General features: G+C 43.1%; 3 protein-coding genes across 4 annotated transcripts in view; 1 reads left to right on the top strand and 2 right to left on the bottom strand.

Moving 5' to 3' along the window:
• Nucleotides 1-1,945, bottom strand: part of LOC139103361 (uncharacterized) — a 156,873-nt gene extending 154,928 nt beyond the window's left edge. The window contains exon 1 of the mRNA XM_070657939.1: nucleotides 1,129-1,945. The gene's annotated coding sequence lies outside the window, so the exon portion shown is untranslated. The remainder of the gene's footprint in view (nucleotides 1-1,128) is intronic.
• A 40-nt stretch (nucleotides 1,946-1,985) lies between these two features.
• Nucleotides 1,986-9,860, top strand: LOC139103357 (obg-like ATPase 1). 2 transcript variants are annotated; one of them, XM_070657932.1, is made up of 11 exons: nucleotides 1,986-2,128; nucleotides 3,808-3,989; nucleotides 4,289-4,349; nucleotides 5,474-5,601; nucleotides 6,186-6,361; nucleotides 6,971-7,048; nucleotides 7,137-7,234; nucleotides 7,311-7,451; nucleotides 8,803-8,899; nucleotides 9,009-9,131; nucleotides 9,206-9,860. In XM_070657932.1, the coding sequence occupies exons 2-11, from the start codon at nucleotides 3,809-3,811 to the stop codon at nucleotides 9,314-9,316; spliced, it is 1,194 nt and encodes a 397-aa protein (XP_070514033.1). In that variant the 5' UTR covers nucleotides 1,986-2,128; nucleotide 3,808; the 3' UTR covers nucleotides 9,317-9,860. The 2 variants fall into 2 exon arrangements, with proteins under 2 accessions (XP_070514033.1, XP_070514032.1); XM_070657931.1 differs by lacking the exon at nucleotides 1,986-2,128 and adding an exon at nucleotides 3,319-3,468.
• LOC139103362 (uronyl 2-sulfotransferase) lies at nucleotides 9,773-12,161 on the bottom strand. The gene is made up of 6 exons (XM_070657940.1): nucleotides 11,928-12,161; nucleotides 11,227-11,427; nucleotides 10,911-11,077; nucleotides 10,756-10,830; nucleotides 10,428-10,588; nucleotides 9,773-10,314 (listed from the first exon to the last, which is right to left on the bottom strand). The coding sequence occupies exons 1-6, from the start codon at nucleotides 12,102-12,104 to the stop codon at nucleotides 10,166-10,168; spliced, it is 930 nt and encodes a 309-aa protein (XP_070514041.1). The 5' UTR covers nucleotides 12,105-12,161; the 3' UTR covers nucleotides 9,773-10,165.
• Between the last annotated feature and the right edge of the window lie 521 nt (nucleotides 12,162-12,682).

The raw sequence follows: 12,682 nt of genomic DNA, 5'->3' as shown, positions 1-12,682 counted from the left end.
ATCGGCTCTAATAATCAAGCACGAAATTTGGAGCGGTCCACCTCGCCGAACGTTAAGATAGTTAAGTTAGGATGGTATTAGGATACCATCTGGATTATTTCGCAACTTTTGGCAAACGGGGCGATCGCTTGTGATTCTCATTATGCTTGCGCAACGGGCGTCTCAGTTATATCAAGCTGCATTTGTATGCCTTCGACTTCCAGCAGGAAAGTCACGCCACTGCGAATATTCTCCCACTTATCCGTCGGGCCAATGGCTCATAATTACTCGCCTAAGTTAACGTATAAAGTTTCATATCGAGCCACGCGACACGCGGATATTTCGCAACGTCACGGATGGGTGACGTCCGCCATCCGTCGCGCACACGAGACATTGTCACGAGATCTCGCCGTCGTAAATCTCCCGACGCTATATCGACATGGTGAAATGACGCGAAGTGATATTCGTCCGTGGAATGCAATCATATATCGCGACGCGTATCGTGTCGGCCGCGGCCTGTTCTGGCAGGAAGCGACCTGGCTGTACACGGCATAACTTGTAGCCGTGTCGTGATAGCGACACTTCATAAACACGGGCTGGCGTCATGTCGCGGTGGCGTACCGACGCCGGAGCACTTTACATCGTCGATCGTTATCCGTTATCCGCACCGATGGACATCGACATTCGACGCCCGTTTCACGTCCACGAGCGATCGCCGCAGTAAAAACTATAAAGCGCTGCGAGCTTAAAGTTTTATAAAAGTTGTAATACTTCATTGAACTCTACGAAGTTAATTGATTGAATATCTTAGAATATTTAAATACATTTACATTTGTGCTTTAGAAAAAAATTAATGTATCTGCATGTTTTATGTAAAAAATTACTATTTAAAAAGCAGCGAAACTTTCTCAAAAATTTAAATTATTGCTTAACATCTCTATCATTGTCAAGGTAATCCTCCACTAGATATAATTCTGTAAAAGAATAATGAAAGTTTGAGATAACGACACTGCAGCAGTTTACATGAAAATTCGATAAAATCAGTCACTTAACATACACATCATGGCATACATTTTAAAATATTCATACTGATGTTGTACACACTTATACATATTCTACATTACATATATTATTCCGAACACAACTTACACATAAGTAAAAGACGAAACTACGATGAAATAATTTAATCAGGAAAGCTTGCTGTATGTTCTCTTGTGCAAAATTCGATGAATTGTCAAGTCATTATTTTCACCCTGTATTATTCTGTATATTATTCCGCATTTCTCAATTAGCGCCTAAAAATTAACAACATGACAACATTAATTACATGTATAAGGTACGTATAATACATTGAAAATCGCTCACCGATACAATTCGTTGATTCTTTTGTCAAGAAAATTAAGAAAATGTTCTAGAAGGTTCGATGTAAAAATTGCGACCATAACCTTATAGTCTGCACTGTTCACATAAATCACGGCGGTGTGATCGTGAGTGTCTATTACATCCGTATTTTACCTTAAATTCGCTTTGGCGCAACACGAGCTTCAATAGGCGATCATTGATGGCATCATTGATGGCATCAACTCACTGATCGACGCAACAATCACCTCAACATCGCGAAAGAAATGTAAGTCAATCGACAAGGAGCACCGTTAAATTAAAACAGACGCAGCAACTTTTTTAAACCGCAGAGTTGCCAATTTAATGAGCAACTTCATTGCGTACTTGCGAGTCGTTCTTTCTCCTAACCGCAAAGGCTCGACTGGTCTATACAAGTCAATCGTAGTCTATCGATACTTATACAACTAATTAATACAACTAAATTATGTTAAATACTAGCGCTTAATGAATCCTTCTGAATCCTTCCGTAAACGAACTTATTTCGGGAGTGCGAAATTTCTCCCTCTTCTTCCTCCCGGCAATCTCCGATCCGCGCTGCGCCAACCGAAGCTGCATTACCACCGGAGCGCCTACGTGTATTCCGAGCCACGGATTCCAGCGGATAAGTGAAAACCCTGCAACCCCGCGTGTCGCCGGTCGAAATCGTGACGTCGTCTACGTGCGTGCCGTGCCGTTTGTCTCGCGTAATCCGTGCATCCGACGGCGTCCTAATATTTGTATCGCAAACGCACAAAACGCAAGCATAAAGGTAATATTTTAAAGGAAGTGGAGTGCTAACCTGCGGAACGAGTGCAGGTCGCCCTGTTTTTTTTTTTATTCGCTAAGGCTCTGCGACTCGGAGAGGGATTGCATGCAAAATCGCGAACGTTGAGAGCTACGCGAGTCGATGAGCCGCTTGTGTCGAGCTCGCCAGGGCACGGGATGCTAATACTCCCGCGACGAACGTGGACGTGATACCCATAAGTCATAGAGATCCGTATGTGACGGTCCCGTCGACGTGCGGTCGTCCCGGTGGCGAGGTGAGGTTAAGTTCCCAGTGCAGTTACCACAATACGTTACCGCAGACGGGCGCAGAGTGCGGGGAGTGCGGTACGGACAACTGCCTCGTCCGCCGGACGTCAGGCGGCGGCACCGATCGGTCATCTTGTTCACGGTGCTCACGGCGCCGCTACGCGGTGGCTAGGCGCACATCTCCGAAAGCTTCGAGAATTTTGTAGATTGAATTATTTTCTATTTGGATACCACGACGAATATGCCAGATGCTTCATTACTCGAGTCACTAAAAATTACAAAATATTAATTATTGCTTTGCGAAATCGCTGTTCTACGAAACGCATAAGATCTGAAACAAGTTGCGGCATATGATAGATGAATTAAGGAATATATTTTTATAATTATTATTCTTACACTACGCGGACTACGTTTTCTTTTCTCAGTAGAGCATTTTACGGATTTTTCACGATTAGCGAATTACCTCGAGGCCATCATCGGTCCGGGCGTCTCGATCAACGGCGGCACAGCGCGTCTCCTCCGGAATCGTCCATTAACCGCGCGTCTAGCGATCTGCAAAAGCGAGGCGACGTCGTAAAAGGGGTGGGACGGTCACGCCGCGGCGCCAAGGCAGCTCTGGAGGCTCGGAGTAGCATGCGGGCGGAACGCTTCTTCGAGAGATGCTCCTCCATTATCGTAATTTGCAAATTTCCCCGGGACCGCGATGAAAAACGACGAGAGGCGCCGTGGTTTCACGTTGAGACGCGCGAGTGCGCGGGCAGCGGGGGACGCGCGAGTGCGCGAGCAGCGGGGGACGCGTTAGAGGGGGGAGGAGGAAAGGGAGGAAAGGAAGAAGATGGCGTTGGAGGGCAGGAGGAACAGGAACCGCGAAGACGGTGGCGGGATTGGCGGCCTCGGGCGCGGTTGCAGATTCTCGGCGTGATGCCGGTGATTCGCGGCTCTGGTGCCCAGTAATCCCGGCTTTCACCCCCCTTGCCCGGCGTATTTCTTCCCCCGCGCGGACCTACCTCGGTCTTTGATACAGCGGCGGCGACGAGCCGGTCGTATGCCGGCGGGACGGAGGAGCTCAATCTCGTGGTAAATACAGCAATTGGCCCGCGATGTGCCGTCCGCATTAATATAATTAGTCACCGCGAGCGTTCCGGAGGAGCGATGCCGGCCGGCGGATTCCGTAGCTCGGCCCGGGGCGGTCCGTGCATGCACGTACGCACGCACGGAATACCGCAGCCGCGCTTAAGTATTTCGGGGAGTGCACAAGGATCGCACCCGCCGGGCACGACGTGTCTCGCGTCCATGTTTCGGCGGCCATTAACCGATTATGTTGCGTACGACGCTTCGCGGCACTCGTTCCGCGTCGCTTTGCGCTGGACACATCGGCGAGAAATATTGGCGTACTAATATTTTCTGTATTTTCAGCATGGCTCCAAAGAAGCCTGAGGAACCCGAGCGGAGGCCGCTAATCGGACGTGTCGGCACCAATTTGAAAATGGGAATTGTCGGGATACCGAATGTTGGGAAGTCGACCTTCTTCAACGTTCTCACCAAAAGTCAAGCGGCAGCTGAAAATTTTCCATTCTGCACCATCGATCCTAATGAAAATAAGTATTTTAATACGCTTATATAAATCTTGAGCGATATTTCTTAAATTTAAGCCGCGGGTATCCTTCATTCTTTTTATCCCGCTTCTACATTATTATTATTAATTTTAATTTAATTGTTTTTATTTTATTTTATTAATAATTGATTGTAATTTTAAGTTTTGTACACGATTATTCTGCTATTTTATTTAGCTTCTTTATTATCTCGGCTTTTGTCGCAGACAGAACGTCGTCATACATTAAAAGAATAATCGCTTTTGTCAAGAATTTAAGCTATCCCATGTTCTCTTTTCCAGCACGTCGCGTTCCGGTGCCTGACGTGAGATTTGACTACCTCTGCGAATACTTTAAACCGGCTAGGTAAGAAACAGCGATGAACGCTCCCAAAATACATAGAACGTAGAGTAAATGTGTACAACAGAATGGGAGCACATAGTACCACGTAAAGATGCACCCTCGTGAAGGGAAACGAGTCGGAATAACCGGGGACATTTCCATACTTCTTCGCTTTTATTCGCGAAGCAAGACGAAGGGCGAAGAGGAGGCAGAGAACGAGGGAGCGATCTGCAATGCAGATTGGTCTAAATTCGTCTACGAAACGCGAGGTCCCCGTTCGTCACGACGCTACACGTTTCTTTATTCGCCTCGGCACGTGATGTAGCACTCTTAATACCGGCAGCGTCGCCGCAGGTAGATTCTCGCGTAAAACAACGGACAAATAGCTGAAGTATGATATCGCGAACGAGGGAGAGATTCTGACAATGTAAAGTATCGATTAGGAAAATCGTTTTCAATTGTCACAAAACGTATTCGACTTGCGAGAGTTCAAGTCTCGTTACACGACGAGAATCGGACAGTTAATAAAAGTCCACTCTTTTTTTTCCCCGACCTGTTCTTTGTACGCGAATACTTGATTGTAAATTGTGCTTGTCTTGCGCCAGATTCGATGGGAATCGAGGCATTGGAAATGCGAAACAGTGTCAGATCAAAGAGCGGCCGATTCATCGCCCGCCCTATTATCGCCGCGTTCCCGTCGTCTATGCACCAGGCCGACCCCGACTACCGGCACGTGTCGAATGATTTGACGATCCGTGGATGAAAGCCGGCTAATACACCGTCTCTCCCTCCGTTGCGCCACTCGTCAGTTCGTCCACTTTCACCGACGCCTGCCTTCAAAGGCTAATTGTTTAATGAGCCCGCTGGCATTAGCATTTAAATACACCTCGTTGTCACCGTCAGTCCCTCTCCTTCTCCCTCAGTTTCAATTCTGCGCGCGTGCGTCATGCATTCAACCTTTAATTCGTGATCATTAAATAACCTCTGTTGCGATGATATCGAGGATTCTCGAAATACTACCCCTTGATGTAGCGTTTTACAACTTTCCCTGGTTTGAACTTTGACAAACTTATTTAGGATGCAATAGAAATTACATTGTTCGACATTTATTTCTTGTTCGACCATAATTGAAATTTTTGAATTTTCAGCAAAGTTCCGGCCTTTTTGCACGTGATGGATATCGCCGGGCTGGTGAAAGGTGCCGCCGAGGGACAGGGCTTAGGAAACAGTTTTCTCTCGCACATCGGTGCGTGCGACGGCATATTTCATCTTTGTCGTAAGTGTTCCGTCAATTGCTAATTATATACTAATGTCTATCGTGATTGAAATATGTGAGGAAAATGTTGTAATATACATTATATTTTTATTGCAATTTTATTATATTTTTTTTTGGATTAAGTGCGAACATTACTGAGTGAAAAAGTAAATTTCTTTTGCAATATTTACGAGAAAACATGTAAATGTTAATAAAATTATCGGCACTCAGTGTTTTTGGTTTCCAAAGCAAAGAGCGCGGAAGTGTAATCCACGTGTTTAACATCGCGATAATGTAACACGTAGTAATTCGTTAAACAGCCGCTGATTTGTCTGAGAAAACGATCGTTAGGTATATATTATATTCGCACTGAAAATAACATTTCGAGGTAGTTCTGCCGGTTAATACGCCCCGGCAGGCTGACAGGTGGTAATTTTTTCAATTAAACCAACCCGGCAATCTTCGCGTGGCGGTGGCGGCGGCTCGCTTAAACAGTCGACATGCGAGCTTCGTATTTGAGCCGAGAGCGTCACTTAAAAGCGTCCCACAACTTTAGATTGCGTTACCCTCCACACGGCGGAATACATTTACCTGTACTTTCTTAGGTGCCTTTGAGGATGACGACGTCACCCACGTGGAGGGTGACGTGAATCCCGTGAGGGATCTTGACATTATCAGCGAGGAGTTGCGTCTGAAAGATGTAGAATTTCTCAACGTGCATCTCGAGAAACTGGAAAAGCTTGTGATACGTGGCAACGACAAAAAGCTGAAACCTGAATACGTAAGTGGCCGATTATTGTATTATTGTATTTTAGTACAGTGGATCTTGTAACAAGAAAACTACACTAGTTACGTATTAAACATTATACACGCTTATTTAATATATGACTATGCAAATGCCGAATCGTTTGTGATGTTAATACGCGGTGCATGAACGTCTGTCGAGCACATTTGCAGCCCCCTTTGTCAGGCCAACTACGAAATTACGAAGAAAATTAAGAGAACGCGGGCGAAACGAGGCTTCCTGGAACGAGTCGATCGTTGGATTGCCTTCCTTCCGCGGATTGACCCACGGCAATTACCGATCTCCCCCTCGTTCTCGACTTTGCAATTTGGCAAAAGTTTTCGAGAATTCGAAGCTACCTTTTCGCCCTCTCTCTCTCTTTCTCTCGCCGAAGTTAATGGGACCGCGGGCTCTAGTCCAGTACAATCCTCTAATCACGATTCGATCGCGAAATTATCCTACTCAATGGCCCACGTTCGTGCATCCGAATGTCTGGCGAGATTGACGAATACCGACGTTGTTACGTTTGATTGTCGAGAAATAGGGCTGCGTAATAAAAGCGAATCTTGTGTTTAAGTAGAAACTTCCTACTCGTATTTTTTATAGGACACGCTTCTGAAGGTAAAAGGTGTTCTGGCGGATGAAAAAAAACACATCAGGTTCGCTGATTGGAGTGCCAACGATGTAAGTTTAATAACAATTTTTAATTTGTATTTTATTGTAAATTATTGAAAGCTGTCCACCTTAATTTAACGATGCGTAAATTTTTCAGATTGAAGTGTTGAACAAATATCTGTTCCTCACGTCGAAACCGATTATCTATTTGGTGAACCTGTCGGAAAAAGATTACATACGTAAGAAGAACAAGTGGTACGTGAGTCAAAGAACGATGTAATAATTACACTTTGCGGGGATTTTTTTTACCTTCCGCAATTTTTTGTAACAGGTTAATTAAGATAAAGGAATGGGTCGACAAGAACGATCCGGGTGCGGTGTTGATTCCCTTCAGTGGCGCCTTCGAGAACAAGATTCTCGATATGGACGAGGCGGAGCGCGCAAAATACTTCGAGGAACACAAAGTCACCAGGTACGGTATCTCTTCAGTTCGTTATAACGATTATTAACTTTTATCCTCTAAATGTTGCTGTGTCGCGCTCACAAATAAGGGGGTACGGTCCCGCGTCATTTACCGCCGCCTTAAAACTTAGAGAAATTCGGTAGTGTGGCTTTCGCATGCATAGCTGGATGGCGGCTGGCGACGAAGCGCCGCAAGATTGCAGGGAAAAGAAGGTCGGACGTTCGTAAAATCTCGCGGCGGACGCGTCTCCCTCGACCGAGTTCGGGGAGTTCCCACATTTAGCTATGCACCGAGTTATTCTCTAACGGTAATAATAATGGTGGGCACGGTCGGCGTCTAGACCCCCGTTCTACTCTCACTACGTGGGACGGCTAATAAAAACCGTGGTCGGCTCGGCGCATTATACTTTTTACGAACGGCTATTCAAATTCTTGCAAAATTGCATAAAAACCCCTCCCGCCCTCGCGGGCACGCTGGCATAATCAAGGAGGTGGGTGGAGCGAGAAGTAATCGGTGGTGGTTCAGCAATTCGATTGGTTAGTGGGTCATTTGTACCCTAGGGCAATGCGTAAGTTGCACGTGGTACGTCACACAGACTTGCATCACGATCTCACCTTTTCCTCTTTTTTTGTTTTTTTTTTCTATTATGTTTACTTGTTAGAGCAAATTTTGATCCAGCTATACGGTACGGTAATTGCAATTATAAGTCAAGATTGGATTAGAGCATTGAATAACATTGAATTAAATCGTGAAACGATACATTAGAAAGTACTTTAATAAGCGGGAAAGACACGCGGACGTTGAGAAATATTTAGAAGAAGGCGTGCAAACAATATATGTTTGATATTTTCTCTGCGACATTTTTATTATATAACATCCTTTAGACTTTCGCTGCAGAAAGGAAGCGGGGAGAGTTTGCGATACCGCCAAGTTTGCCTAATAATCGGAGAGTATAAAGGAAAAGACAAAAGATACCGTGATTTTATTTCGAGACCGCAGATAACTGAGGCGCCGGGGAATAGGTCCCCGACCAAAGTCGGAATGATAAAATTGCGGTATTAAGTCGTTCGGCTTTATGTGTATTCTCTGAACTCCCAGACTTTCGTCCGAGGGCCCACCACGCGTTGGACGGCTCCACTTGCGCTAACCTGTCATTAGACGATATTTGGACCGAGACAATCTTATTTCACAATTCCGACACTTCCCGCTTTGACCGCGAACGCATTTTATTTTTTCGTGATTCGCGGAAAGTAAAAAATGTACATCTTGTTGCTCGGAGTTAATCATAAGTGGTAAATGCATATCTTAATCTTATTGTTAGTAAGAAAAAAATTTATCTATTTTTTCTTTTTTTGTTTAGTGCACTTGATAAAATCATCGTACAAGGATACAGAGCGTTGCAGCTGCAATATTTTTTCACATCTGGTCACGATGAAGTAAAAGCATGGACAATTCAGGTACATATAAAAATTTAAAGTGTTATTAAATTAATTTACTTTTATTAATTGATCAATGCATAGTAATGTTAAAATGTAAAAATATATATATATTTTTTTTCTTTTGTAGAAAGGTACGAAAGCGCCTCAGGCTGCGGGAAAGATACACACAGATTTTGAAAAGGGATTTATAATGGCTGAAGTAATGAAGTACGAGGATTTCAAAAACGAGGGCTCGGAATCAGCAGTAAAAGTACGTAAAACAATTTTTGTATTAAATATGTTGTATGTTTTTATTAATTACATTATCGTTCATTTTGTTATCAGGCTGCAGGAAAATACAGACAGCAAGGACGTAACTATGTAGTGGAGGATGGCGATATCATTTTCTTCAAATTTAACGCAGGCGCCGGATTAAAAGACGCAAAAAAAAAGTGATGGCACGCGTTTCTCATGTTGTTGCTCGTCCATCTGTACATCAACATGATCTTGTTATCCTGTTGCATGCATCATCCACGTGATCAATCCAATTCGCTTCCCGATCCTCCCTGATTTTCATTCACAACAACCAGGTAACACTACTAATGATGACCATAATAATTATTTTTATATTTTCCGCAAAATCTTGGAAAGTTAATCGCACTGCGTTTACAAAATGTTTTATTGAGATAATCTAATATCATTGCTCAAAATATGCACTCAATATTCATATGTTATTTTTTTTTATTTTTTTTATAAAGAACAGTACTTATAAAAAAAAGAAATAACACTTTTGTTTATTGATTTAAATTTTTGAACATAATTAATCGATTAGATGACGTTCTATACTTTTCTTTAATGTGGAAATGTAAGAAAAAAAATAGAAAAAAACAAACATGCAGGATAATCTATAAAACATTTCTTTGTAAACTTTTCTGTATTTATTCTAAAAATATTAAATTGCATTTATGTAAATTATTCGTAAATGCAAATACGCTCTGCATGCGCATCGAGTTATTACAATTATTACAACGAAACGATGCGCTACAATTTATTACATTCGTGCAATTTGTGTAACGCAGTCGATAATTTATTCTCTACATGAAATGCTGCACGTGGTTACAGAGTCAAACTTTAGATGGCACGAAAAGTTCACATTTACCTCTTTGGTATAATTACGATCAAAATAATGAGAAATAATTAAAAATTTTTTTTTTCTATCTTAGTCTTTTTAACGTATAAAATTTATAAAATTGTTATTCAAAATTTATTCTCTGATGGTCAATCCATTTATCATAAATTAATTAGTCAGTCGTTGCTGAATGTTTTATCGAGAAGTCGATATTTCAACCACTGATAAAACTCTATCTCCTGGGTGAGCTCTTTTTTTAAAACCGCGGCTTGAACTTGCGATTTTAAATCAGTCGAAGAGATGAGCGGGTACTTTTGTTTTGGTCCTGCATATAAAGAAACCGGTGTGGGACAAAAAATGACAGAGATGGAACGTTCAATCGATAAAATTACAGTACATAAATATATACGGATAGCAAATATTTATATCAGTACTTACGAAAATGATCGTAGACGCGTACTGCGCCCTTAAAAAAATAGGGAAATTCGGCTTCGAGCGCGTTTAGCGACTCTTCCATGTAATCCAATATGCCAACAACGGGATACCAACGAATAACATTTGCTTTAGCTCGCTCTGTCGCCCACGTGTTATTTTGTTCCCTAGAGGAAAACATATAAAAATCAATAGCCACCTACTCCCTTTTTTCTTTTGCAAAATAGTTTATCCTTGCCCAACATTCAGATCAATTAAACAGAGATGTTTCAATATACGATAAAATGTTAGCAAAACGCAATGAAATTTATTTTAATTACAAGTCATCACTTACGTACAACGCGGATCCTGCCCGCAAAAATAGGGTACAGCCTTATAATAGAGCGTTTCTTCCTCTCCATTTTTATTCCTGAATTATATCAAAATAGTTATTTCAGTATCTCATTATTTTTTAATACTCTTTCGATAATTTTCAAAGAGTGTACATACATGAACCTTTGCCAAGTTCGCGGATCCAAAGGATCTCTCACTAAAGACACAAAGGTTGGCCCTTGTCGGCCAAACTCTGAGAAGTTCACAAATCTCACGTCCCCATCGAAAGTTAACGGGATAGCTTCTTGCCTGATAATACTCGTCATTTCCTCCACCAGAGATTCCTGTCGAATGGAAAGTGTCTTACAGATGTTTGCGATGCCTAAAAAACTTAACGTAATATTGTAAATAAAAACAATCCCTTTAACAAATAAAATTTTATCCCTTTAACTTATTCGTAAAATGTCAGATTCGAATAAATAATCTTTCGAACCTGCTGTAAAGACGATAAAAGCTCGTGATCGCCCGACGGCAAGCGTATGTGTTTAAAAGCGTTGTATCCCTGCAATCGCTGCAGAATCAGCACCATCAGTTCGGCACCGGCGCCGGGTACGCGGGTCAGCATGAGCACGTGCTTGTGTTTATACGGCAGGTCGCTCAATTCGGCAAGGGACGGGGTGACGTACCGGCGCACCTGTTTGACACAACGATCGTGAATTATACAATTAATTAACGTGCGCCTCGACGTAACTAGAATTATTATCCCGCGCTGGCAATTATTCCCCGACGTAAAGCCCGAAGCCCGGAATTTAATCGCCCGCAGATTGCCGATCTACGTGATTGCTGCAATAGCACAAGGTGGGTGATGTGCTTCCCAGCTTCCATCGTGCACACATCTCACGCCCGAGGAATGCACTCTCTGTTGCGCAAGCACAAGTGTAATCTCCGGTGCATTACTTGTTTCTCGAAACCGCGTCTCTATTGCAAGCTAATTAAATACGGAATTAAATTTAGACGCGCTTCGCGGCACGTGTCTCGACTTCATGGGCTCGGAGGCTGCATTTGGCGTCCTTGAGACCGAATACTCGAGCGGGAACGTTTAGAGATAATTTAGAGAACGTCGATATCGAGACCGGTGAACTATTTCAGCCGTTACCGCGGATAATTTAGGACGTGTGATTTAGTTGTCTTCACCTGGCTGCGGATGATCCATCGATCATCGACACGCGGCGCTTTCTGCTCTTTTAACGCGCCGCGGTTTTCGACGATCGCTGACCCGAACAACTCTGCGGACAGCCGCGTGTTTAAAACGATGACCGCGATCATCAAGCACATCGAGAGCGACAGCAAGAGGCCGTGATTTCGTCGCATTTTTCTTTTTAATTTCTTTCCCCGGGAAGTGCTCGGAAACGACGCGGATAAGAAGAAGATCGCGACCGCCGCTGAGTAACTGAACTGAGGAGAATGTTAGTGGGTCAGGTACGGTAAATTGCATGTCCCCTACATCCTCGTTATAGCCTACGACCCCTCCACCGATCGGTTGATTGGGTGAAACGCAACATTTCACTTTCCAATTTGCATATCGCAGCAGCTGGCTGCATTTGCGCGCCTCTGCATAATGCATAATCCCTAACCTTTAAATAGACGTGGCTTATACTAAACCGGAGCGTTTCTTAACGTTAACATTTTTTCTTTTATTTCTCTTTTTTTTGTGTAATTATTAATATATTTTTAATTTTTTTTTCACATTTTTAGTTCTGTCACCTAAAAGGGTTAAATAAAAAAAAATAATAGATTTCAGTTCCACAGTCAATTATTTGTTTTGTCGAATATATTAGTGGCTGATATTTGGCGAATCATTTTCGATCGATTCGCGTACGGCAAACGAAAAGATTCGCAGTTCCTCGACGATAGGAAAGTGATCGAACGGGCGCATCGAGCCAGCCGGT

Source organism: Cardiocondyla obscurior, linkage group LG06 (assembly GCF_019399895.1).
Source record: "Cardiocondyla obscurior isolate alpha-2009 linkage group LG06, Cobs3.1, whole genome shotgun sequence".
Lineage (NCBI taxonomy): Eukaryota > Metazoa > Arthropoda > Insecta > Hymenoptera > Formicidae > Cardiocondyla > Cardiocondyla obscurior.
This window is presented reverse-complemented; position numbering and strand designations above follow the sequence as displayed.

What these genes read in the sequence shown, in the direction of transcription:
- LOC139103362 (XM_070657940.1), bottom strand. Translation starts at nt 12,104, where the DNA reads ATGCGACGAAATCACGGCCTCTTGCTGTCGCTCTCGATGTGCTTGATG. An exon ending in GATGGATCATCCGCAGCCAG is followed by an intron (nt 11,428 to 11,927) that starts GTGAAGACAACT and finishes TGTGTCAAACAG; the next exon opens with GTGCGCCGGTACGTCACCCC. An exon ending in ACGCGTCTACGATCATTTTC is followed by an intron (nt 10,315 to 10,427) that starts GTAAGTACTGAT and finishes CTTTATATGCAG; the next exon opens with GACCAAAACAAAAGTACCCG.
- LOC139103357 (XM_070657931.1), top strand. Translation starts at nt 3,437, where the DNA reads ATGCCGGCGGGACGGAGGAGCTCAATCTCGTG. An exon ending in CGGAGGAGCTCAATCTCGTG is followed by an intron (nt 3,469 to 3,807) that starts GTAAATACAGCA and finishes CTGTATTTTCAG; the next exon opens with CATGGCTCCAAAGAAGCCTG. An exon ending in AAAAGCTGAAACCTGAATAC is followed by an intron (nt 6,362 to 6,970) that starts GTAAGTGGCCGA and finishes TATTTTTTATAG; the next exon opens with GACACGCTTCTGAAGGTAAA.